General features: G+C 37.3%; 2 protein-coding genes across 2 annotated transcripts; one reads left to right on the plus strand and one right to left on the minus strand.

Annotated features, from left to right (window-relative positions):
• The first annotated feature begins 6,533 nt into the window (after positions 1–6,533).
• Positions 6,534–13,038, plus strand: LOC121413854 (protein SGT1 homolog). The gene is made up of 7 exons (XM_041606830.1): positions 6,534–6,638; positions 7,384–7,479; positions 8,524–8,620; positions 9,155–9,262; positions 10,234–10,321; positions 10,638–10,834; positions 12,316–13,038. Exons 2-7 carry the CDS (start codon positions 7,391–7,393, stop codon positions 12,421–12,423), a joined length of 687 nt encoding a protein of 228 aa, XP_041462764.1. The 5' UTR covers positions 6,534–6,638; positions 7,384–7,390; the 3' UTR covers positions 12,424–13,038.
• A 309-nt stretch (positions 13,039–13,347) lies between these two features.
• Positions 13,348–27,183, minus strand: LOC121413863 (NTF2-related export protein 2-like). Its single transcript, XM_041606842.1, has 4 exons — positions 27,058–27,183; positions 22,408–22,491; positions 17,991–18,135; positions 13,348–16,648 (listed from the first exon to the last, which is right to left on the minus strand). Exons 1-4 carry the CDS (start codon positions 27,076–27,078, stop codon positions 16,488–16,490), a joined length of 411 nt encoding a protein of 136 aa, XP_041462776.1. The 5' UTR covers positions 27,079–27,183; the 3' UTR covers positions 13,348–16,487.
• Between the last annotated feature and the right edge of the window lie 718 nt (positions 27,184–27,901).

Raw genomic sequence — 27,901 nt, forward strand, 5'->3', positions numbered from 1 at the left:
GATTCAAGAAAGGGCACTTTCAAGAAGGCGAGGGGGCACTTTGTATTACATGAAACGGGCTCTCAGATGGAAGGGCACAGAACACGTGGGGGACATTTTTGGGTGAAAAATTGCATATAATACCATGGTCACATTTGCTCTACGGCGGCCGTACGGCGGCCGTAGATACCTGAATTCGAGAGATTTCTGCGGCGGCCGCAGAAAATCTGCGGTGGCCGCAGGGTCGACGTACAGCGGATTCCTACTTTTTACAGGCCGTAGGGGTGGCCGTAGAATTTTAACGCGGAGTTATAACATTTTTTCTTTTCTACGCTCGCCGTAGAAATTAGACTAGCCGTAGGCATGGCGTAGAATGGTCTACGGCGGCCGTACGTCGAGCGTACGGTGGCCGTGCTGCTGCCCTCGTGTTTTTCTTCCCTCCTTTCCCCTTCTCCTTTTGTGTTATATGCTCGGAGCCACAAGGCGCGTATTTAGAATTTTGCACCTCGGGGGCTCGACCTATAATTTTTGGCCCATATGCATGTGTACTTTTCAGAAAAAAAATGGCGACCCCTCCTCGTCAGGCAAACAGGTGCCTTAAATGCATGTTGAATTATTTTATATCATAATCACATGAAAAAGGGCAACTGCAGACCACTTTTTTTTTAATGATAAATTAATAAAAAGCAAACTATCCATGAATATGATGTAATAGCCTACCACTTTTTTTAAAAGAACAAATGTGACCAGCAAGCACAGATATTGCCCTTTCACCAGCGGCTGACTTGGGTAAAATATGACGTTATCATCATTATTATTATTACTATTATTATTACTAATATTATTATTATCTTGGGGAGTTAAATGCTGATTTTTGTTGTTGTTTCCTAGGGTGTAGTTATATTGACTTTATTCATATAAACATATTAACATGGTTAAGGGAGATCTATCTGTCAGGGCGAGCTGAAAATTGTTTATATTCCAAAATGACCCAAAGTTTGGAAATTCTAAGCATTATTTGTAATCATGAACAGTATGGGCACTTAAATATTATTCGATGCGAGCGCGAAGCGGGAGCTGAACTTTTTTTTATATTCCGTTCCAAAACTAGACATTCTCCGCAATTTAGGTAATCATTAACAGGATGTCCATCTAACTAATCATTCGATGCGAGCGCGAAGCGCGAATCACCCCAAAAGTCGAATTTGCCCCCCCCCCCTTCCTAGGTCGAACATCAATTTGGTGCCCCCGCACTTTTATTACTCCCCCTTTTCTCTTCTCTCTTTTTCCCTTATTCTTGTTTCTTTCTCTCTTTTCTCCCTTTCCTCTTGTTCTTCTTTCCCCCTCCTTTTTTATCTCCCTTTTCTTTCCCTTTCTTCCATCCCTCTTTTGGCACCCCATTTTTTCCTACCCAGGGGCCCGGACCCCGAAAACCCACCCCTCCCTCCCACCCAAAATAAGTGCATGGGCATGGTGCGAAACTTTGAAAACTTTCTGAAATGAAATGTCTAATGTAAAATATCATGAGTGTGACAAGCAATTTATGGTATACTACCTGTATAGTCCCCCTGCGGCCGCCGTGTGGGCGCCTTGCGGCCACCTCGCGTCTGCCGTAGTATTTGTCAAAAACCTACGGCCAGCGCAGGGTCGCCCTAGGGCGACCGTACGTCATGATTTCAAGGACATACGCCAGCCGCAGATTTCTTTTCTCCATAAATTAAAAAATACGCCGTACGGCGACCGTAACATATGTGACCACTAGAGTAAGTGGCCGTGGAAATTCTGAGGCGACCGTAGAATTGCTACTCGCCGTAGAAATTTTAGAATCTACGGCGGCCGTAGCAAATGTGACCAAGGTATAAGGAAGAGCACTAATTGGTATTACCTAAAACAGGTTCTCATCAGGTGAAAGGGACACAGTACACGTTCGTGAGGGGGCATTTTCTTGCATAAAAAGGCACTTTTCAGTGCTTCAAAAAGTAGGGGGAATTGTCCCCCCCCCCCCCAGCATACAAAAACATATTTATTTTGGTTCAAACTATTAACATACGCTGAAGAAAAATGTAAAGCTTAATCCTCTGATAATGTGATTTTTTTCTGGATAATTAATAAAATTCACCACTAACCAGAAAATTCCTTCATGTCTTTCATTTGTGTTCATATAGTATTTGTACCGAGCTAAAATGAAAGGGATTTGGAATTAGCAAAATTCAAAGTGAGACGGAGATCGAGAGAGGGAAAGAGTGATGAGAAGTGGGTTGAAAAGAGATGAGAAAGAAATGGAGGGGCACATAATTATGAAGAGATAATTTAGAGGAGGTGGTGAGAGAGCTGGTGTTGGAAGTAGGAACAAAAGGGGTGGAAGAGAAATAAGACGAGATTTTTGGAAACCAGGAGACAGATAACAAGTGGGAAAATAAGAAGGAAATATATGAAAAGTTAAGTTGCAAAAGGGGCTAGGGCCACTCCAAGAGAATTAATTTTTTTAATTCTCCCATATTGCAATATTCTTATGCGAAAATGAATTTTCATGATACCCTACCATTAGAAATTCAAAATTGGGTATAAGAGAAATCTACTTATCTTCATATTTTTTTAAGATATTTTTTTCCAGAAAAATTATGAATGGACCTAACCCCTTTTGAAAAAAAAATGAATTTTCTTTTTTAGTTCACTTTTTTATTGGAATTTCAAGTTTTCTATGGTATCATCTTATAGAGCTACTAAAAATCAATTAAGACATAAAAATCAAATTTGATTAAAAATGGACCTAACCCCTTTTAAAAGTGAGCTCTTCATATGTAGGAGAAGGGCGGCACAAAAGAACATGAGTGGGAAAATGATTAAATGGAAAAAACAGAGTAAGAAATGCTGGAGAATAAAGGGGACAGGAAACATATTGAGCATGATAAACTGGGGCCCGTTTCATCATGAGTTACAAGTATGGTAACTACGAATACCAATCATAATCAAGGTTCCCACGGTTCACAATAATAGCGATGTTTAAATAGCTGTGTAATTCATTATGAAACGGACGCCAGAAGAAAGCCGGCACGGGGATCCATGAAGATTTTTTTTTTTTTACTTCTCCAAATTAACAAGAAATGACTCTGTTAGTGGTGAAAGTTATTTTTTTCAGTATTCATACTCAACCAGTGAAAATGAATACCATCATTGTAATATAACCATGATTCCCCCCACCTCCACCTTTTTACCTAATCGCGACTTTATCTACTCTTTTCATCTTCCCTTTTAGAATTAGCATAGGCCTATAAGACGCAATACAAACATTGTTTTGTTTTTAAGTGATATCGCTTGTGATATCGATACTTTATAAGACGCAACTATCGTCTCAGATTTGCGCTTGCTTGATTCGCTGAATCATTCGCGTCACGAGCGCGTATCAAAATGAATACATTAATAAATTTGCCAAGTTGACCTTTGTCATTGCGCTGGTGTGCGTATTGTCTAATACACGTACAAAACCACAGTTGACGAGGGAGCATCGTACGAAATTAATATTAATGGGGGCTTATTTTAGCTTCTAATGGTTAAACAAAATGGCGGTAGCTTCGGGGGCCTGGTGCCAACACTTACATAGCGCGCAAAGCGCGCTCCCTAGGGGGTGGGTGCAGGGAGGGGGAGTTTCCCCATCCCGCGCGAAGCTTTTCGTGTTTCATAAATTAAAATGAAAAGGAGCCGTTTCTCTTGTCTCTAGTACCTCCAATTCGGTTGACTATATTGCGATTTTGAACCTCGTTTTCAAAAGTGACTGTGAACGCACAAAAGAGGTATACAATGGAGGAAATTAAAATGATAATAACTCCGCGCGAAGCGCGGAAGCTTAAGTGTTTTATCGATTTTTCTTGCCATAAAAAGGGTCCCGAGAAAAGGGTATTCTCAAAGATATATTGAAACTTTCTTTGGAAAGATCAGATTTGATTACAAACAATTTAGCATCAGTGCATATTTTTAACTCGCAAAACAGAGGAGAAGATTGGTAGAGGAAGATATTCCTCCCCGCGCAGAGCAATGAAACTCTGAAATTTCAAAGGGCGGACGTTTCATCAAATGTAGATATCTCTAATACCCAATCGTCTCTAATTCAATTGATTTTCTAAGATTATTGAACTTCATTACAAGGAAAATAGTGCGCATAAAGTTGAAACTTCTGTGATTTATTGAAATTATCTATCTATATTATAAAGGATGATTAATTTTTTGACTTATCCTGAAGCGCTTCATTTTGAATATAAAGAAACTTAATGTCATTCAAAATTTCAAACTGAGGGCGCAAAACAGGACAGGAGATGAATGTATACAGGGAAATGACATGAAGTTTAAAGGGGAATGAAACCTTTGGAACAAATAGGCTTGTGAAGAAACAGAAAAATAAAAGAATAAGAATAAAGAAAGTTTGAGAAAAATCGGACAAATAGTGAGAAAGTTATGAGCATTTGAATATTGCAATCACTAATGCTATGGAGATCCTCACGTTGGCAATGCGACAAGGATGTGTGATGTCACTGATGAACAACTTTCCCTTTGGTGGACTATAAAATACCCTCAAAATGTCTCTTTTTGCTTTTTCTTATGATGATACAAACTCTTTATCCATGATGTATTCTTAAAAAATATGTATTACATGCCCTCATGTAGACAGAACACATGATTTATGGATAGATGTGATAAAAGAGGTAATTCTAGTGAAATATATACTAAAGTAATGGGGAGAGTTGTTCACAAGTGACATCACACATCTTTGTCGCATTGCCAATTTGCTATCTCCATAGCATTAGTGATCGCAATATTCAAATGCTCATAACTTTCTCATTATTTGTCCGATTTTTCTCAAACTTTCGTTGATCTGTTTCTTTGATTTTTCTGTTTTCACACAAGCTATCTTGTTCCAATGGTTTCATTCTCCTTTAATACAATTTGATAAACAAAATATTGTACTTTTTTATCAAACTGAGGGCGCAAAACAGGACAGGAGATGAATGTATACAGGGAAATGACATGAAGTTTAATACAATTTGATAAACAAAATATTGTACTTTTTTATCAAACTGAGGGCGCAAAACAGGACAGGAGATGAATGTATACAGGGAAATGACATGAAGTTTAATACAATTTGATAAACAAAATATTGTACTTTTTTATTTAATACGACACGAATTCCATACCTTCCTCTTTTTAAATTAGGAACCTGTTTGCCCTCAAATTATGGTTGTTTATAGTAATGACTGAAAAGCGGGAGAAGCTGACTTTATGGAGGTGACGGCAGAAACTGATATAGATTTTACCCGCTCGGAGCCGACCAGACCAGAAGTTGCGCGATCAATTGAAAAAAAAGATAACTTCATATATTTACTTCGGCCTAACCTTACTCAAATTCATGCCCTAATGTATAAAATTTTAACTTTAACTGGCAAGAAGCACATAGCTGAGGTGGAAAAACAGGGTTAGAGAAAGGGTGGGGGAACAATGGAGAACTTCAATATTGTCATTTAACCGCGCGCAGCGCGGAAGCAAAATGAATTTAGAGCAAGAAGAGTGAAGGAGTTTCTCTTTTGAGAAAAAAAAATAAAGAATAAAAAGAAAAAAAAACACAAAGCTACCTTTCTTCCCTTTCCTCCCTTCCCTTTTCCTTTTCTCCTCTCTTTTTTCCCTTCTTTTTGGGGACGTTTTTTTTGGGGGGGCGACCGCCCCCACCGCCCCCCCCCCCGGCTACGTGCCTGTTTTCTTGGCCTACAAAAAAGGGGGTCGCCGGGTCAATATACACCTAAATGATTCTCTTAACCGCTTAACTACAGGAGTGATTTAATTTGGAATTGAGAATAATTCTATATCGGCCTAATTGAGTCGAGTTCATATACATTTTGGCCCGATACAATGAAAACAAATTCGTACAGAGCTACTATTCATTTTATTTTCTTCCGTGATATAATTAACTGGGCGAAATTTTCTCAACTCAATGTTTTATCTCCCATGAAGTGAAACCTTTACCTTTAAAATGTTCATCTGTTTTTATCTGCATTGCATCTGGAATATACCTTTCGATAGACAGATGATGATTGAAAACAATACGCCCCCCCCCCCCCCTTTACATGATGTAGGCGAACTTGACTTGAATCCGCTAGTACAGTGATCGAGCTGTCAAGCTATATGAATGTGTTAAAAAAAATAAACGTAAACATGGCACAATTAACCAAATTCTGCGACTCTTGGGATATTCATCATTGATTGTTCTGGGGTTCCGAGACACACAGAGCTCTACCCCCCCCCCTCAATCCAACCCTAATCCCCCCCCAAAAAAAACAAAAACAAAAAAAATGTATCGATGGCGCCAAAAATAAGGACAATAATGTAAAAGCTTGGATTTCTATATAGTGTTTGCCCTTTAAGCCATGTGTTTGGACCCTTGTTTTGTTTTTGGACGAGGGTGTGAAGTGACCCTTATGAAAGAAACATGAGGTAATTATTTGTTGTTTATCCAAATTCCAAACTCCGATAAAATATAATATTTTATATCTGGGGGAATTCCCCGTCACATGTGCAAATGCACACGAGACATGCAAGTGACGTCAGACGTCATACAAGGACATTCTAGAAAAATTGGATCCTGACGAAATTTAGCGGACCCAGGCCAGGCCCAGGTAAGCCAATTTTTCTACCAGACTTCGTTTCTTTGACCTCTAGAAATACAAGAAAAATAAGCAGTATAGATCTAGGCATACTCTATTCAAATAATAGACATAGGTGTCTGGGATATATACGATATTACGGGTGAATTGACGAACAATGTCCTGAAACATTTCCTGGCGTGGTCCCATGTATTGATAGCCGTGTTGGTTACATGTCACAACTAGCACAACTCACTTTAATTTTGAAAACAAAACAAAAACCTGCTACTATGTGGACTAAGCAAGAACATTTCTTGAAAAATAAATCTGAATGTTCGCACTCATTTTCTTTTAATCTCGAATATTAAATTATGGCAAAAAAGTTCCTGTTTTTCGAGCTTTCTTCTGCCTTCTGGGCTTTTTAAATTAACATTATTTCTAGATCTGTATTTGTATATAATTTGGTTAGAATATTATTGTTGGCTAGAGAATAGATGTACCTTTGTGAAGTTTGTCTTAAATCAATGTAATTTGTAATCGTAAAGCATTAGATTTTATTACAATGAAAATAACATTAGAACTACTAGATACCTGCAGGAGATTTCTGCTGTCATGGCTGTTCTCGAATTCTCCAAAGCAAACGAAGAAGGAAGAAATCGAGTAAAGCAAAGCACGTGCTGTTGGTTGTGAAGCACATGCAATGTTTTAGATTCATTGACCAATAAAGTGAAATGTCAATTTGATTATAAGATTTGTTCTCTTTTTTTTCTCCATCAAGGTTTAAAATGGCGTCAGCAGATGAGCAAAAGGAAAAGCAGTCTGAACCATTGGCAAAGCAGCAACAAGCACCATTGCCTCAACCTCAGAAACAAAGGTAATTCAAGACTAATCTGCTAATTCTCATCTAAAAATCCAGGCACTGTGTATAATGGGGTGGCTATGATTTGCGCACATTTTAAACATTATCAAGAAGTTGATTTTGAATAAAAAAATTCTCACAGTTCATACAAAATGAACTAAAATAAGAAATACCAAACATCACTCAACAGAATTTATAAATTGGTTAAGGATTTCGCTGGTATCGCAATTTTGAAAGATGCTGAATTGCTGATCGACAAGTGCGCGCTTGGCTGAAAAAGTGTCATAAAAAGTGTAACCTTGATTGTTTTACGAAGCTTTAGAAAAGAAGTCAAGCAGACAAAGATAAGTTAAGTGTATCAGTTGAAAGTCAAAATGCCATAAAATCAGTTGGCATCACATTTTACTTATTTGTTTGGAGACCTCTGCTTGCAAACTGCCAATTACTTGATGTTTGTGGAGACACTCTGATTTTCTTGGAACGATGCAAATGGGAACATAATTTGCTGAAGTTTTGCCAATTATTTCACAGCTGCAGATTTTATCTTTAAGTAAGTTAGCTAACTGAGTAATTTGGGTCTGTTGGTGATATCAGTTTTTCATGATATTGATAAGATAGTGAGATATTTGACTGTTGGCAAAATAAGGTAACACATGAATTAAGGTCACGCCACCATACTTGAAGCCTGTACCTATTGTGAGCAATGCTAGAAGGACATTGTCAAGACAGAGTCCAGACAGTCGCAAGGCTATTGACAAGGTCTTCACTCTTCAGACCTTTTTAAGGGCAGGGACAAGGCCACATAATTGTCCATAAAGCTTCGCTCAATGTGCATAATATCAACAAGGATTTTTCATTGAAAAATATCAATTAACTTCTGCTCCCCTCCTTTTCCTCTCCCTCCTCCTCCTCCTCCCCCTCCTCCCCCTCATCCTCCTACGCTACTCCTCCCCTCTTCCTCCACATACCCTCCTCCTCTACCACAGCAGTAGTTGTATCAATCTGTATTATTTTATTATTAACACTGTCAAATTTGACCTATTTCTGATTTCTTTAAAGGTATGACTGGTACCAAACAGATGGGCTTGTTACTATTAATATACTCATCAAAAAGGCCAAGGAAGAAGACGTTAATATTGTTCTGACCAAGACTACAGTAAGCCCTAATTAACTTTAATCAGGGTCGTGGGGAATTTTTTTATTTTAGGAAGTTATTACAAAAATGCTATGCTAATAATTACATGTAAATAATTATTGGATTTATATATAGCACTTTTTCCAGAGGATACTATTAGCAGTATTATAAAGAAGATAGTATTTACAGTTATATATTTATGTTTTCTGATGGTGCTCTTTAAAGAGGTCAAGTGAGGAAATGTTTTGGAGTGTTAGGGGAGGGGCTGCTAGCTGGTTTAATAAATTTCTTTTAATGTTTGTCAATTTTTTTTATGTGGATGATGTTACGATTTTTTCAAAATACTTTTGTAATTAAATATTTGTTTGTTACACTTATTTAAATTGTTTTTTTTATATCCCATAATGAAACATATTTCATGTTAATGTTTTTTTTTATGTTACGTAGGGGCCACTTGTAAGAAAAAAAGTTTTTCAATTAATCTACTGGTAGGGCTACCCTGTTGATATAAAATGAAATTAATAAATCAATGTATATTAATTATTATCATTACAGTTGAGTTCAACAATCAAGTTGTCCGATGGGAGTGATTACAGATTGAAATTAGACCTGGCTCACCCAATCATTCCAGAGAAAAGCACAACAAGGATACTAAGTAGCAAAGTAAGAATATTCATTCGTACTGTAGGCTTATAGGCCTGTATTCTTAAGTCCCGTTTAACTTACGCCACGGTGTGCTAGAATTACAGGAAGCCAAAAATGTCAAAACTTAATTTACAACACAACTTGTATTTCCTCTTTACTGTGTTTTCCCAAACCAAAAGGGCAACCAAAAACAAATAATATTACCAGAGTCATTATTCCTGAATGGTTATGAATGAATTCAGCATCAAATTGGTTGAACATCATATTATTTGAGATTTGTGTGACAATTGGCTATCCATAGTTTACCCATGTGCAGCTTTAGACCAAGGTTTGAATAACACCCGAGTTGTTCCTGTACATTGTTGGTACTTTTTCTTCTTCTGATGGTCTGTTGTTAATGACAATGGTGTTTCACCGAGGAAATGAATTAGATATTTTGATTAAAGTCCTTGGTTGTGTGTGTGTATTTTATTTTATTCAGATGTGTATCAATCAAATATGATTATTTACGTCTGGGACCGACCTTTAGCGTGACCAGGGCTTGAACCTCAAAACCACCTCTGCATAAATTTGTAACTTTCCCACATAGCGTCCAGGTGCACACCACAATGCCCATGGTTGATTTCCTTTTGTAATAAATGGAGAAAATAGAAGTATTTTGTTATGGATACTGGATCTGCATATTACAATTTAACCTGCCAAATGAGAAAAATCCTGAAAGAAAGTCATATCAGTATATTGTGTATATCTGTATTTTTTCTTTTTGTTGACAAATCCCTCGGATCGAATAGCAAAATAGTTCGCACAATGAAAATCTATTATTCCCATTTTATTATAGATACATATATATTTTATAATTATATACTTTGATTTCATTTGAAAAGTAATTTATAACCAGGAAACGTCCCTTCCGCCTTTGTGTGATGTAAAGGCATGCTTTCTCACCAGTCATGATGATGTATTGTGCTTGTTGATTTCTCTCCATGCAGATAGAGATTAAATTGAAGAAAGAAGAAGCCATCAGATGGAACAAACTAGAAGGTGAAGATGATATCCCTCAAGCAGTCAAGCCTGCAGGTGAGAAATATGTCACACCCCCCACACCAACGATAACTTGCCAGGAAAGATTCATTGTAAATAGCCAAAATAGTCCTTTGGCCTTCAAATGGTTAAAAATAGATAAGCAGCGTATTTGAAAGAGTAATTTTTATTTGTACTGTCAAATTCGAAGTTGTAACTTCAAATGAGGGTTTCTTTGACACCATTTTTCTGGACTGCTTGGATGTTTCTTAAAGATGGCACAGTGTGCACATCTCATTCTTTTATAGTGAACCCCAGACTTCAAACCTTTTTTGTCCTCTACTCTGATTCGTACATTTGTTTTACTGACCAGCGGAAACAAAGGCCGAAGACAGCATCCACAAATACCCAACATCCAGCCACGTGACGAGGAACTGGGACCAGATTGCAAAGGAATTTGAGAAGGAGGAAGAGGAGAACGCGAAAGGAGAGGAGGCCCTCAATAGTCTCTTCCAAAAGATCTACTCCAGTGGAGACGAAGAGACGAAGAAAGCCATGAACAAGTCATTTGTGAGTAGTGCTGGACACCGTCTTACAAAGAATTGCGATTGATCTAATCAACCACAACTATGGAAAAGCCAGAAACATCAACATCTATAATGCATGTTCGTTCAAAATGTTTTCCAACTATGATGTTTATTCATACATTCATTGTTTTCTTGAAAAATCAACGTGCTTCTCTTTGTTTACAAAGGACATTGGGCAAATTTCCTGCAAAAAATATATTAAAATTCCATAGAGTTGAGGTTGATTGGATCATTTGTAACTCTTTCCAAGATGGAACCCAGGTCGATAATTGATTAATAGTCAATTATCACCACCAAAATATTGCTGATAGCATGATACATCGAAGAGTCTGAAAATTCATTTTATACGTTCATTCTGTGAGAGCAGGTAAGGGGGAAAAGAAGGTATGGCTTTCATTAGTGCTTGTCCTAAAGAGCGGGCATCAGGGTACCAACTTACAAAGTTCTGAGTTGGTTAAAAGTAGTACAGAGCAGCACCTATGGTAAATAAATAGAGATGAGCTTGTCATAATCAACAATGCTTTGGGCGTATCGTGTTACCACAATAAATCAACATAATCCTAAAGCCATTATCGAATATTCAAATATTTTCTTCAATATGGCATAATTTTGATATCAAAATATCGCCTAGCACTATTTGTGAGGATATGTACGTGGCTTTAAAGGAGAATGAAACCTTGAAAGCAGAAAAGTCAAAGAATAAGATCAAGAGAAGTTTGACGAAAGGTAGACAAACAATAAGAAAGTTATGAGTATTTCAACCTTGAGATCATTAATGCTATGGAGACCTTCCCATTGGCAATGGAGCAAGATCTGTGATGTCACACATGAACGACTGAAAATACACACCAAATCATCTCTTTGTTAATTCTAACAAAAGGACAAACAATTCATCCATTATATGATGTTGTGAAACCTGTATTACATATTCTTCCCTAAAAAATGGTAATGATAATGGGGGTCATTTTATTGGATTCTATTCAAACTTTTTGGGGGGTTGTTACTGCAACATTTATCTCTTTAGGGGACATCTATCCTGTTGCCAAGTTACTGTTGAAAAAGATATTGATGGAGATTCTGGTGAAAGTCCATCAAAGAATCAGAGCATTGTGAAGCTTTGGCGTTGGTAGATTTGTCAAATGACACTCGAGCTGCTCGCATATAAATGCCACAAAGTACCTTGTAGTCGTTTAGCCCAAAGTCCTCCACTAGGAAGTATTACTGATGAGAGTGGGCGGACAAGAGTGGTGATATTATTTCTGATTTGGGGTTTTAGGAGGGCCTTTGAAATTTTGTTTTGAAGATTTCAGAACTTCTTGAAGTGACAGTTTCTCTTGTGAGTTTGTTCCAGTGGGCAAGTGTGTCGGGGAAGAGAGAATTTGCTAATTGTGTAATTGGTATGAAAGTAGAAGATATGTCTAGATAATTGAGGATTGTATGCTTTCTTATTTTGTCCACACGTAGGTGGAGTCGGCGGGCACGGTTTTGAGCACTAACTGGAAAGATATCGGCTCCAAGAAGACGGAGATAAAACCCCCTGACGGCATGGAGCACAAGAAATGGGATTCATGATCATCTCAAGAGTCAATTTAATCTTCAAACATTTGTTGAACTTTGAAAAGAACTGATTTGTGGTGCAACTTGGAAATGCTTTTTCTCATGGAACGCGGTATTTCGTACTTCTTCAAGCTCAATTTGTGATGTGAGTGTGATTAACGCTGGAATTAATGCTGGAACCAGTACATGTATGTGGTGGTTCTGCCGACAAAAGAGTGTGGCAGAATGTTTTGCTTGAATTTACATACAGTTATTAAACTGGCTTGAAAATAAAAACATGGTTTATGCAGATTTCATGAATATATTGAGAAAGAGTGCTATATTGAATACATGCTTTTGTCATGAGGTGGCTAAATTTGTAACTATCCTCGTATCATCATAGTACGGACTCATTGGCCCATATTATCAAAAGAGGTTGCGATTGTACCATATTACAAAACCACAGAGTATTAAAGCAGATTTGTGTACATCGTTACGCTCATTTCATTGCGTACCCTAAGAAAAGTCAAATGATTAATGTGCACTTTCGGCAAAGCGTGCTGAATAGAAGCATGATAGCGTGTGAAAACTGCATAAACTTTGGTTTTGTACCATGGACGAATGAAACTTCTTTATATGAGCATATATATATATATATATATATATATACAGGCAATTGAGTCAAAAGAGTGGGCTCGGTAAATCAAGTTATTTACCGGTATGTAATTTTGGCCCATGTGACAAAAGCAATATAGGCACCAAATTAAGTATGATTAATGCTGCATAACAATCTCAAAACCTTTCGCATGCATCAGGGCCTTAGCATTGATAAAATCTCACCCCAAAATCTGTCAGATTCTTCATCTATACCATCCTCGCACCCCAATACGGATAATCGCCAATGTGACGACTGTCAAGCATGCGTTCGGTTCGCAGTGTCATTTACTTCTTACGTGTTCATTGCTGTTCCATGCAACAAAATATATGTATAGGACTCCCATTTTCATCTGTAAAACTGGAAAAGCTTAGCGTATTCTGTTTAGCATTTTGATGTCAGAATAACCGTAAGTTTTAAGACAAAGTGCTTCTTATCATTTAAATACTAGGTTTCTGGGTGGGTGTTTCATAAAGCTGTACGTAAGTTGAGACCGACCGACTTTAAGAATGGCTGGTGAACCTTTCTTACACGCTAAATAATCACCAATGAACATTTATTGATGAATATCATTTACCACAAGAAAAGATCACCAGTCGTTTACGAACAGTTTTATGAAATGGCCCCTTGGGATGTTAATTATAGTTCAAATGATTTTTCCTTATTCATCTATGCACTTGGGATTCTTTGTTCGGTTAAATCTTTTGTTTTCACTTTCAGCCTATGGTATCTTATTTGTCTTTGGGATAATTTGTCGACTGACAAACCTTTTAAGATAATCAACGTTGATGGCGCATGTATTATGAGCCACATGAATTCAGGATATTGGTGAATGTTATATGTACCAGCATACTGTCAAGAGATAATTGAAAATGAAAAGGATGGGGGATGAACAATATATATTTATATTTTTCTCCCCAGTACAGAAAAGAAACTATTGTTGGGGGGTGCTGTATTTCTTTGCCCGTTTCTTTTTGGGGGGGCATACTTTTCTTTATTCTCATTGATTTTCATTGGTTAAATTATCTCCCCTATTTTGGGAAATAATTATCAAGTTGTAAAAAAATATATATCTGGCATCCCATTGTTCCAATTCCATGATATTCAGCTTATATGTTTTATTGCCATTCTCCATTTTGTGATTCATTGTGGTGCAATCATACTGGAAGAATTTATTATATACATAGTTGCTCCTCACAATATCACTAGGAAACCAAAGTCAAGAATTTGCTTGTCCTTCAAGCAATTTCCATTTGTTGGTACTATGACAGCTTTTTTGTTTTTTGGGTCATGAACTTCTTTCTTGCTTAGGAATTGTCTTTAGCTAGTTCATTTTATATGTTGGTTGAATTTTCATGTGTACCAGTGATCAATGGAATGTGACTGGTCTAGGTTTTGATTCAGTCAAGAGTGAACGATTTATTTCTCTTTGCAATTGTACTGTGTAGGCATTGTATCTTCCCTTTTCTTCTTTCATTTGAAAATTAGTATCATCATCATTGCCTACATGATCTTCACCATCATCTACACCATTATCATTATCACAATCTTCATTTTCATCATGGGTGTCAGAGCACAGGATTATCGTTTGTAGGGGGGGGGGGTGGCGCGACATAGATGTCCCCCCACCCCATGAACAAACGATAATCCTGTGCTCTGTCGTCCATGATCATAATTATCACCATCATAATCATCATTTTCAACAGACATATCATCATAACAATTTTGATCTTTGCCATCATCATCATTGTCATTACCATCACACCAATATCACCACAATCATCATCATTCATTTATTCTTTGTCATTTCGACATTATAACTTTGCAACATCCTTCACGATTTTACTTTTCCCTTGAATGCTAAACAAATGTAAACTACAATGTGTTTATATGAAAACACGATAAAACATTTAATAAATTGTTCATGACTTTTCATACAATGCCAAATTTCTTTGAGTGATTTCTTGTAGCTGCGCAAGTTTGTTTTATTATTCAATTCCTGTAATTGACCATTGCTAAGCTTTGTGTTCCTGGCCGCTGTGCTCTAAATGTACACCAGCTTTAACGATTTATCGTTGGTGAAGTTTGGTCAGTAACAGTTCTCTTACACTAGATTCACAACCCTATTTATTAAACTTCGTGATTGCTTGTAGGGCTGATTCTACAATCTATTGCATGATTATTGTGTATGATCAATCATAAAAGTGTGCCCAAGATCAATCACTATGCTTCGTGTTACAGGGCCCTGGAAAGAACAAGGAAAGTTTTAGTAAGCCCAAACAGTGCATATTACAACTCAAATTTATTTCTAGATTATATGAGTGTGTATGTCTGAAAGTTAAAACAAATGTGATAAGGAGTATTTCCAGTAAAAATACATTTTTTCTGGATGAACGTGCAATTTCACAAGAAAATTGGGTGTTAGATAAAAAACATCTGCACATTTTTTTTTTTTTTAATATTAAACCTTAAACATGTCAAATATTTGTCTCAGTACATATCAATTGTACAAATACTGGCATTTATGATTTAAAGATACTGCAAAAATAAGTACAAAAGCAGAAAAAAAGTATAGGAATGTTGAAAACAGTACCGGTAACTTCCCTTGCCTGAAATCAGTGAGAGTTTGTGTGCTTTTATTGTCTGAGGTCATGTATCATAAAGCTTAGTAATTGATCATGGAGCAGCGAGCTGATTTTTACAACTGATCATACACAATAATCAATGCAATCAATCATAGAGATCAGCCCCATAATCACTAAAGGCCGCCGCACACCTTAAGACTGACCTCCCAATTCATTTTTGAAACAAATCGCATTTTGCTATTTGTCTGAAAATGTGTATCTTTTTACTTAAGTTTAAAATTAACAGTAAGAATACTAATATAACAAATTTGGATGATTGGAAGCCTTTATTTTTGCGTAAAGGCCAAGCTAGTTTCAAATCGCAGCCAATCATATGATCGCTATAACAGATTTGAACATCAGTATTCGTACAATGATTTTGAAATTACATAGTACGATATTCTATGTCTCAATACAATCATCAAAGTCTACTATCTTATTCCAAAATTGGGTTGCAGACCAATCGTAAGGTGTGCGGTGGCCTTCGGCTTTATTCTACAGGGCCTGGATCATCAACAACAGACTTCAAAAACACATGGTCATCCACAGTTAATGATGAATGCTGACATGTATGCCATCAAATCCACTCCTTCCTTGTAACTTGTCAGAGATATGTAGACATAGCACCAATAATCCATCCAACAGTCTTGACTTCTCTGATGGCAATGGCTCATTGTTTCATTAACTCCTGATGAAATGTCAACATCTGATGGATAAGAGCCAAGTCAAGATTAAACTTGCGGATTTCTGCACTAAAGCAACAGCATCAGATACATCTTACAGTCTGATCAAGGTGTAACGTCACAAGTCTCTTTCCAATGTCATTCTTCATACCTGAAGGAACTACTTGCAACTTTCCAAACTCCATTCGGTGTCTGTGTGAGGACAAAGTTTTGAGCAAAAGGAAAATTTCCTTTTCCATCGAATTTGACTTTCCCACTTGTTATGACGAGAACCGATGTCTGGTTGTCTGTTACCTCAGCTGAGGGGAAGGAAATAGAAAAGACTTAGGTTAGAATAGTAACTCCATGCCTCATAGACTGATTAACAAAGACGATAAGACATTGTCCCCAAATTTTAGGTGCCAAATATTTGTTAATTCAAGATGGCATTATTATTTGTGCGCAGGCTGTATGTGTGGCTGTAAGACATGCACATAGCCATGTTACACTGTAATTTCACGGGAAGTATTGACCCTATGGCTCATCTAGCTGGTTGTCATTGTCTTTCCTTTAATTAAAGGACAAGTTCACCCCAACAAAAATTTGATTTGAATAGAAAGTGAAAAATCCAACAAGCAGAACACTGAAATTTTCATCAAAATCGGATGTAAAATAAGAAGGTTATGACATTTTAAAGTTTCGCTTAATTTCACAAAACAGTTATATGCACATCCTGGTCGGTATGCAATTGAGGAGACTGATGACGTCATCCACTCACTATTTCTTTCTTATTTTATTATATGAAATCTTAAATATTCCAATTTTCTCCTCATTGTCAAGCGAAACAGCGATTGATTCCTCCCTGAACATGTGGACTTAGCACTGTTTAATACTATATGATTTGGCCAACTTGGTCCTTATTGTCGAATCTGTAAAAAATAAAATATTGTATAATTCAAACAATAAAAAACAAAAGAAATAGTGAGTGAGGGACATCATCGATTCTCTCACTTGCATGTGACTAAATTGTGCATATAACTATTTTGTGAAAAATAAGTGAAACTTTAAAATGCCGTGACTTTCTTATTTTACATCCGATTTTGATGAAATTTTCAGAGTTGTGCAAGTTTGATTTTTCTCTATTTATTCAAATCAACATTTTTCTAGGGTGGACTTGACCTTTAATATCCGCAAACAACCAAAAACTGCATGCAGTGAAAGTAAACCAGTCTCAGTTATTCTTACGCAGGTCACAATCATTTTATACACCCAGTTGCATGTAATTTATGCCTTTCACAATACATGTGTGCAAGTTGCGGCCTTATTGTGATTTCATCCTCTGAGTTAATCCTAAGATTGGTCCACCAAAGTGTACTTAACACCATGCATTAATCTCAGAGTTTCTCTTTCAAATGTGACTATAAACCTCAATCAAACACCAGAGCTTTCCTACAGCTATGATCTCAACTGTAGTTCTGAAAAGTGCTTATACTTCCTGTGTTTGGATTCATCATTAACTTGGATATTTCTTCAATTTTTCAATTTATACTCTGTCATTGCGTGCTATTATGCTTTAGGTTTACAGAGGGTAAAATTGGACGATGCATGCATTATAAAATACATGAATACCATGTAAGAGGAGTATTATTAATATTAACTTACTTGGAATAGGCTGACAGTCCAGCGTGTCCACTCGATGCTCCGAGACCGGTAGTTTATCAAAGAACTTTGTGATCTCAGCCGACCCTGATACCGGATTGCCATTCCAAACCATGGTGGCACTCTCCAAGTATAGCTTACCCAGGAGCTTGAAAGAGTAATAAAAAAAGATGTATTGTGATTTTATAATAAAATAAACTAGATGAATTCTCACTATGGTTGCTTCAATGTTGTGAAGGGTATAGACTGTGGGATGGTCGCTAAAATTGTGACTTTCCGTGGGGCGGCAAATACAACCACGGTTCTTGGACAAGATAATATGTAAAATATTATGAGTGAATACATGCACAATGTTGCCGTCGGTAAATTTTGCTCCTGACCTCAAAATTAAAATAATAATATGCAAAATCGTACCATTGATTCGACTGGAAATTCCGCCATTCACCCCGTGTGTTAAGGACTTCCGTGAACGCGCGCAAGCGTGCACAATGCATGTAACCTCGTTCGCGTTTTATTTTTTTTATTCGCTGTACATGATATGTAGTTACGTTATAATACAGAATGTACGATGGCGGATAAGATGTCGTCGTCTTCGTCGTGTTTTGACAGCGAAAATGACGATTTATCACTAGCAAATATATGCTACATGCACGTCTTACCCAAGGAAAGAGGGCCAGTAAATTCCTTTCAAGTAAAGAGCTAGAACAAATTTAAGCCTTTGCTGCATTCGTTGACGTAGACTACCTGGGACTTCAGAATAAAAATAGCTATTCGTGCAGCAGAGAAGTTTGCGATTGACTTGCATGCAGCCCGGCCCCGGGAGACCAGCCCGACGTCCGACCAGCATTTCAGCAAGATCCGAATGGATCAAAATAAATATAGATGCTCGATGTAGGCCTACCGCGTTTACATCTTGCCCAGAGCCAGGTCAAACATCGTTCGTATATCACCAGCATTGAGCAATCAAGCGATCGAAGGTAATTTGTTTTCACTTTGTGCTCTTGCATTTCACTCTCTGCAAAAGTGAAGCGGTGCAAACTTTGATGATTTTTGTATAGGTCTACATCTAGATTTCTTAATTGAGTCGATGAATAATGTGACTCATGACTTACTTCGTCTTCTATTCATAGGCTTCTAAATGTGGCGGTGAAGTAAGTCATGACATGAGTCACATTATGTATCGATTCAATTAAGAAATCTAGACCTATACAAAAATCATCAAAGCTTGTACTGCTTCACTTTTGCAGAGAATGAAATGCAAAAGCACAAAGTGAAACAATTTTGGCATGGACAAAGATCGCTATAACAAAGATCACCATCTCAAAATCATCCTCTGTATCTTTTTCACCTTCGATAGCTTGATTGCTGGAATGCTGGTGATACGAACGATGTTTGACCTGGCTCTGAGCAAGATGTAACGCGTTACATCTATAACGTTAGTTTGATCCATTCGGATCTTGCTGCAATGCTGGTCGGGCTGGGCAGGAGCGTAACGGGTCGGTGGCCATGCAGGAGGGGCAAGAGCAAAAAAATCTCCGGTCTTATCAGGGGCAGATCCATGATTTTCCAAAAGGGGTCTAATTTTTCAGAGGAAAGTTTCGACCAGCCCCACCCCCCCAAAAAAAAAGTTTTTCAACCAATATATTTCGTACACGAAAAAAAGGGTCTTCAATTTCAAAAGAGGGGGCACACCTTTGTTTTAATGGCATATTTACATTACAAATTTTAGTATTTTGCTTCTCAAAAGGGGGGGGGGCAGGCAATGGCGTCATGAGGCAACATTTTGAGGGGCGATATGGTGTATCGGGTAAAAAAAAACAATGCGAGTGAGCAAAAAATTATACATTTTTATTACAAAAATCCAATTTCAGATTTTGACATAATGTTAAAGAAGATAACATATTTTTCACCCTTCTCTCTTTCCTTTTCCTTTTTTTCTTGGTCTGTACGCCACGGTAAACAAGATTTTGTTTATGATTTTGCATGCTTATTTAAAAAAAAAATCACCTTTTCATGACAATCTATCTGTTCTTCTTTCTTTCCTTTTCCAGTTCCTCTTTTTCCCCTTTCCCTTTCATTCTCCCCCTTTTCTTTTTTCCCCTTTAAGTTCCCGGTGAAATCCGCCAGGGGGGATAGCTTGCCCCCCCCCCCTGCACTGTTAAGCCACTGCTCCCTGGGATGGGCCGGGTTGCATGCAAGTCAATCGCAAACTTCTCTGCTGCACGAATAGCTATTTTTATTCTGAAGTCCCAGGTAGTCTACATCAACAAATGCAGCACTTCAATTTGTTCTAGCTCTTTACTTGAAAGGAATTTACTGGCCCTCTTTCCTTGGGTAAGACGTGCATGTAGCATATATTTGCTAGTGATAAATCGTCATTTTCGCTGTCAAAACACGACGAAGACGACGACATCTTATCCGCCATCGTACATTCTGTATTATAACGTAACTACATATCATGTACAGCGAATAAAAAAAATAAAACGCGAACGAGGTTACATGCATTGTGCACGCTTGCGCGCGTTCACGGAAGTCCTTAACACACGGGGTGAATGGCGGAATTTCCAGTCGAATCAATGGTACGATTTTGCATATTATTATTTTAATTTTGAGGTCAGGAGCAAAATTTACCGATGGCAACATTGTGCATGTATTCACTCATAATATTTTACATATTATCATGTCCAAGAACCGTGGTTGTATTTGCCGCCCCACGGAAATGAAAAACTAGAGACATTTTCCTTGTCCATCCCACAGTCTAGTAGACCCATCCGTGTACACTGCATTACAATCCTTTGGAAGAGCCGTGGTGTAGTGGTTCTGACTCTCGCCTTGTAAACAGAGGGTCGTGTGTTCGAATCCCACCGCGGTCTAGCGTCCTTTGGCAAGGCGTTGATCCACACTTTGCCACTCTCGACCCAGGTGCTAAATGGGTACCCGGTAGGATGCGAAAGATATTGTATGTTTGATTTTGCCAGCGCCATAATGAGGTTGCGATGAATGCAAGGAATGCTCCCCAGGGAGTGGAAATTGTGCACTTTTCGTGCGGGATTGAAATGAATCCAATGACCGGGGTAATAATATGCTGTAACGCGCTTTGGGCCATTCTGGGAAAAGCGCTTTATAAAAATTGGGTATCAGTATCATTAATCCCACAAAAAGACAGCCACTTATCGAATTGGATTTCAGGCTTTCAGCAGCAAATTTTGAAGAGAATAAAGTAAGCCAGTTTTGCATGAAAATTTGTGACATAATTGAACATACATTTCCTTTCATAATAGATTCTATCATTATTTATGTTCTGTGTGACATATTTTGTGCGATATTTTGAGAAATCATGCTCAATATTTTCACTAATAATAACTTCAAATTACTGAGAAGCATCTCATTAAAAAGTCCATTTTATTACAATGGAACATCAAAAACTTTCCAAAACCAACTGATGTCATTAAAGACCCAGACCGGACCCAAAAATGAAATTGACAAATTATATACCAATCGAAAGCTTATAAGCTACTAAATACAGCATTGTGAGCTTTATTAATTTTAACCCTTCCCAGCTGAGTATTTTGCTTAAGAATATTCCAATTATCGGGCTTCGAACCCGGCTTAGAAAATAGGCTTTATTGTGCTTTTCAAATGCCTCGAGACCGTGACGTCACGTTGTGTAAGAAGCGTCGTGATTTCATAGGTTTGTACACAGAAAAAACTGGGTTATTTTTTTGCTTTCCAGATTACGCATTTCATTTTCTTCACTTCCTTAACAGAGTGTTATCACATATATTTTTTCCTACATGCTTAAGTTATAAAAATAAAATCTACAGTTTTAAACTAGTTTTTGCCATATTTTATTTCCTGCTTATTTGGCATAGATTTCGAATCTGCATTCAGATTATGTATCACAACTTTTCATGACATAGCAATTTAGGCCCAATAAGAGCCAAACAAAGAAGTCACAAAAAAGGCAGTGAATAGTTGTAGGTTTCCATCAATTTCAACAGTGAATAATTGTGAGTGCCATTTTCATCTGAAAACGAAAAAAAATATTGGATTCATCATATAGAAATGGAAGAAAATACCCAATGCTTTTGTACACAAACCTATGGAATCACAACCCTCCAGACACAACATGACGTCATCCTTTACAGGCGACGTGGGGTGCTCAATCGAAGCGTACTTTGGAGAAGCAGTTTCTTTGATTTTTATCTAATATTTCTTAAAAATGGAAGGAGATGTTTAGAATATTTTTGGTATATTTGTATTGTATGAATCATTGCCTTTCTTTTAAAATATGATTGTTTTTACACCGGTCAGGGTCTTTAAGGTAATTATTCATTATTGTGGCTAATTTATCATCTATCAAAGTACAGTGTTAATACAATACAAAATGGCCAGATAATAGAATGAGTGGTTAACTTACTGTTCTCTTCTTGTCAAAGTTTTCATAAAACACCTTGTAGAACTGTTCCCCTGCCTCACATGCTTGATCAATGGCTGAAAATTGCTGGAAAAAAAGAACGAACACTAGATATTTTGCGGTTATAGAAGACATTTCCTGTTATTCCAACATGGGGTGGGTGGGGGTACATGCATCTTGGCTAAGGATGGGTTAACAAAATATTATCAATCTCGTATAATAAATGTATTTGCACCAATGTGGGTATGCAGATAATTGACACATGAATTTGCTCTTTTTTGTTTCTTTCTACATTTTTAGTGCATTTTTTTGTGAACGGAAGCTATCCAAATAATATCTATATCTATCGCTATTGGAATGAACAGTCGGCATCTTAGACATTTTTTTGTGTAGACTACGCTATCTAGGTGCAGGCCAAGGCTAGGGAGACTAGAACACGATAGCCTGTCACCAATTTCATCACAATCAGCGATCTTCCATCATGCCCCTTGAAGAAAAAAAAAATACTCAAAACAATCAGAGCAGAGCTGCATTACCATGATCAAAAGTATTCAACATTACAGATCAAGTCAAGGTCATTCAGAAAATTTGTAAAATTGTTATGAGGTCATATTGATATAGAATCAATTTATAATACCTGTACCTTTCATAATAATTTCATTATTTTCTTGGGAGAAATAGCACACAGATATTGCCTACCTGCACTCAGCATATAATGCATAGTGGGTATGTGCCGCGGAGGGGACCCCCATTTTTACACTCAAATTTCCGTTCCAAGGCATAGCATTTTTGTCTTATTGAGAAAGAGATCAAAAAAAGCCGCTTCAAAGCATAGCATTTTCTTCTTATTGAGAAAAAAAGAAAGATATCCTCTCCAAAGCTTCGCATATTTTCCATTACGCCATTCCGGTTGCATTGATCTGCTATGATGAGCCGCAATTTTGGTGAAAAGCAGCCGCAGAGTAACGTTTTTGTGTTCGATTACGAAAGTTTGAATTCGTGTGCGAAATATAAAAGATTGATATATTTGGATGAATGTTTCCAATATTTGCTATATACAGTCCGACCTCTCTTATCCGGCCTCCCCTTATCCGGATCTCTCTATTATACGGATGCACACTTGCCGAGATTTTTTTTTAAAATCTAGTACAGGTACGTGAGGAAATGAGATTTCAATCTAAACTCAATCCTATACATAAACCCACTCTGATTACATATATTTCCAAACATTGTCACCCTACACCCAACATATTTTTCATGAAAATATCTCACCCAAATCACCAAAAGAACTTTAGGAATGATAATTTCCAGTAAATCAGGGTGCAGCGCAAACATTTCATCACGTTTCTCTTTTTGCTTCGCGGGAAAGTCTTGCTAGCTAACTTTAGGCCTCAATACGGACAGCGCCATCTATCATGTTTGAGCCTACAGTCAGTGGAACAATGGCTGACATTGCGAAGCTGCGATACCCGCCGCGATGATCTAATTTTAAAACTTGGTTTCATCGAGTCATTCACTTTCTTTCGAATATCTGTATCTGTATCTGTCCGTTGACGTACAATCACCAGCATCTGGTTGTCGCGTACGTTTGGGTTTAGGGGGTCAAGCGCTAAACACAGTTAGTTTTGGTAGTGTGCTTTGGAGACAAGGGTGTTGATGTCCAAACTTTCAAGTTTGAGTTTGAAAACTCCTATGTCTTTAGAATTTCTGACATCCTCAGAGAGAAGGTTCCATTCTGGGATGGTCTTGGGATACAGGGAGTGTCGGTAGCAGTCTTTATTTGATCTGATAACATTGTATTCTCGATGTATACCTCAGTCATTTTAGCAGGTAAATTATCCAAGAGTTTTGGCCATCGATCAATTTCATTTCAATAAAAAACACTGCCTATAATTTGCACTGACTCTGCAGTGAATATTGTCTTTACCGTACGCCCACTACAATAGTGCAGTGTAGCTACCGCCGGTGGCCTGGGGAGGCAGCCGGGAGCGCAGCTGCGTGTATTTAATATTGGGTCTCCCAGATCCGGATAAATCCCTTATCCGGATTGGTGCTGGTCCCAACGTGTCCGGATAAGAGAGGTCGGACTGTAAATTGTGATTTCATATATTTTACATTGAAAGAAAATGAATTCAAAGGAGTTCAATTCAAGCTTTGAAACATATAATATATGTGATACTTGTGACTATTTAATTGTCGATAGCTGAGTTAATAACTTGTTATAAACATTATTACTTTTCGATTATTATCAATTATTACGAAGCGTAGACTGTAATATTCGTGTTATTTTCAATTATTTAGAAAAATACACACAGTGCAGTGACCTGGGGAGCGTTTCATGAAAGGACTTGTCAGACGTTTTATCCGACAAGTCCGATGTTATCCAACAGTACTAACAGTGCTTCTCAACCAATCAGAATCCAGGAAAGTTGTCAGATCTGACAACTTGTCGGACGAAAATATTGATGAAATGCCCCCCTGCTCAATATCAAAACGTGTACTCGTAATTTAATAAGAGGATATACAGTCTTGAATTACATGCTGTAATATATATTGAACATTATACTCATGTTCTTTATCGTTTCTCTCTTCTGCTTGCAGAGGTTTTTTCCTTTTTCTTGTTATATTCTTCAACAACAGTTGTGCTCAAGTTGGAAATTAAATTCCGCTCACAACCTACAACTCTCGTATCGTGTCCTTTGTGTTTCTGGAGTGTCCTGACAACTTCCCCCACCAAAATCCAGAATACTACACTAGATTCATGATTCACTGTATGCGCAATCCCAATCATTTTTTGATAAAATAGACACCCCAATAAATGCAATAAATTAAAAAACCTAGGCCCTAGGCCTACTTTTTTATTATTTTTGATGACGATAATACTTTTTTGAAAGGCAGTGTATACAGCCACACGCGTGTGTCTTTACCATCCAGCCACACCCGTGTGGTTATATCCAGAACACCTATCTGTGGATACCGCCACACGCCGCCAGTAATAATAGTAAAACGCATATGTAGGTCTGACCGTCTATATCACGATCAAAATAACCTCATTTCTTCATTAAATTCTTACATTCTAAACCACTCTGATTTCGTTTCAATTTCATTCTCACCGTCTTCTTTCCTTGCTTTTCTTGTCTTGTTACAAAAGGCCGCCTGTTAAATAGCAAATTTCCACACTTTTTCTACTTGTGTCGATTCTCTACTGACTCTAGGCTATGTGCGCGTACGTGCGTACGTACGAAACCCAAACTGTGTATGTCTACTACTGCGCTGCGCTAACGCTGTATGGGTCTGCCACCGCGAAGGAAGCCAGAATCGACACAAGTAGAAAAAGAGAATTTGCTGTTAAACAGACGACCGTTTGTAACGACAAGAAAAGCAAGGAGAGAAGACGGTGAGAATGAAATTGAAACGATCTAAGGTCAAAGGATATCAAAGGGGTTTAGAATGTAAGAATTTAATGAAGAAATGAGGTTATTTTGATCGTGATATAGACGGTCAGACCTACATACGTGTTTTACTGTTATTACTGGCGGCGTGTGGCGGTATCCACAGATAGGTGTTCTGGATATAACCACACGCGTGTGGCTGGATGGTAAAGACACACGCGTGTGGCTGTATACACTGCCTTTTTGAAAATATTCATACCGACGACAAATTAAACAAAAAATATAGAAAATTCTATGTACCTTGAACGCACTTGTTCATCTGGCCTGTGGAGAATCTACAGGTAGGACTATGGTATGCCAATGCTGTATAGAGCACACACTTTAAAAAATCATCAAAATATCACTTTTGTGACCAAAATTACTAATTTCCATATAGTTTTAATTTATTTATCATTAGTAATGTGGGAATAATTTTTGTATTCACCAGAGCGCTCAAAAACTTGAATTTTGGGCATATTTTTGTGTACGCCCTCTATTGGTGGAAAGTAATATGGCAAGAAAATTTTCATTTTTTGATCTCTATTTTTAATTAAGAAAAAATGATATAAAGAATCAAATTTAAATAAGAGCCAAGCGGTATGAATTAACAGGTCTAATGGAAACTGTCAGTGTAAAAAAATCAAGCATTTGCCCCAAAGAAAGAGAAATAAAGCCAAACATTGCCACCTTTATTTTGTCACACATGGAGATACAACTGAGAACAAGGTTATATCATAACCTTGTTCATTGAATGAGTGCTTGAACGTAGCCCCGCAAGTGCTACCGTTCATTTGTCAATTAACGTTCCACCAACTTAGTCCAAAGACTTTAGGCTAGACTTTATTTTAACAGTAAACCACATCAGCAATAAGACTTTATTTTGAGTGAACACTTTGCCGACTTCGCGTAACACTTTGCATCGATTTACGTAATTACGTGTAAGACAATTTTTGTGTCTAATCTTTCAATTGAAGTGTCTTTGATATGAAGATAAATCGCGCGCCATCTTTCGCTCATTAGACGAAAAATTTGAGAGCTTGCAAGGTTGCTTTCGTATTTTGTCAACGAGAAGAAGGTGCGGGTGCGCTCTTTCCAACATAATTTTCAATATATGGGACAATGATTCTCCATCTAAATAATTGTTGGTCAAAACCTCATACTTTAATCGTCGAATTCATGCAACAAATTGTAGCGGGTTTTTTTTATCACTAGCCGTACTTACTGTTGTGGAAGATAAAGCCATTATTATGATGTCATAAAATGAAATCAAAGCCAAATTCAGTTCTGAAGACTCCCCAGGATCGGCGATAAATTGCGTAGCCTGTACGTATGCAATGCGTAGTATGGTATAGTGTCGGCGAGTAAAAAATCAAAATATGAAAATTAAAAGAATAGTGGTTTAATGAGCCGTAAATTGTGAGAGGAACAGGCATGACAGAATGAGCAAATGTACCTTTTAAAAGGAAGCAAGCTAGCAAAATATTTATCTTTGCTTTACAAAAAAAAACAATTTTTGGATAGATCTTGAAATAATATCAAGAAATAATTATTTTACTTGTTCCCTTTCCTTTTCTCCTTTTTTTCTTGGTCTTGAAACTTTATTTTTTGTGGGCAGGAGGCATGCTCCCAATCTTTATACCAGTGCTACTAAATCAATAAATGAAAAGTGTCAAGCTTCGTTAAGCTTCAGTCTGGTTTTTTTTAGCTGTCCATTGTAGAAATTTTTTACTTGCACTGTACACTCAACACTTGACAAGCACAAGGTACGATAATACGCCAGTGGCGGACTGTACCAGCCTGGAAGAAGAAGAAAGTTAAAGAAAAAAATACACCATTATACCATTACCACGGTATTTGCATATTCAGTTTTTTTTCATGGATCTTCTTTTTAGAATTCCACATCATTCCTAACCACATTACTTTTTCCAAATTTCAAAAGGAACATTCCACGGTGGAATAAATTGTTAAACCTTAAACGAAACGAGTTCGGACCACTTTTCATATGTTTAGCTGATTTGAAAAATAAAAATTTAAAATATTTAGCTTTGATTTATTATACAGTACTG

This window comes from Lytechinus variegatus, chromosome 1 (assembly GCF_018143015.1).
Source record: "Lytechinus variegatus isolate NC3 chromosome 1, Lvar_3.0, whole genome shotgun sequence".
NCBI classification, from domain to species: Eukaryota; Metazoa; Echinodermata; class Echinoidea; order Temnopleuroida; family Toxopneustidae; genus Lytechinus; species Lytechinus variegatus.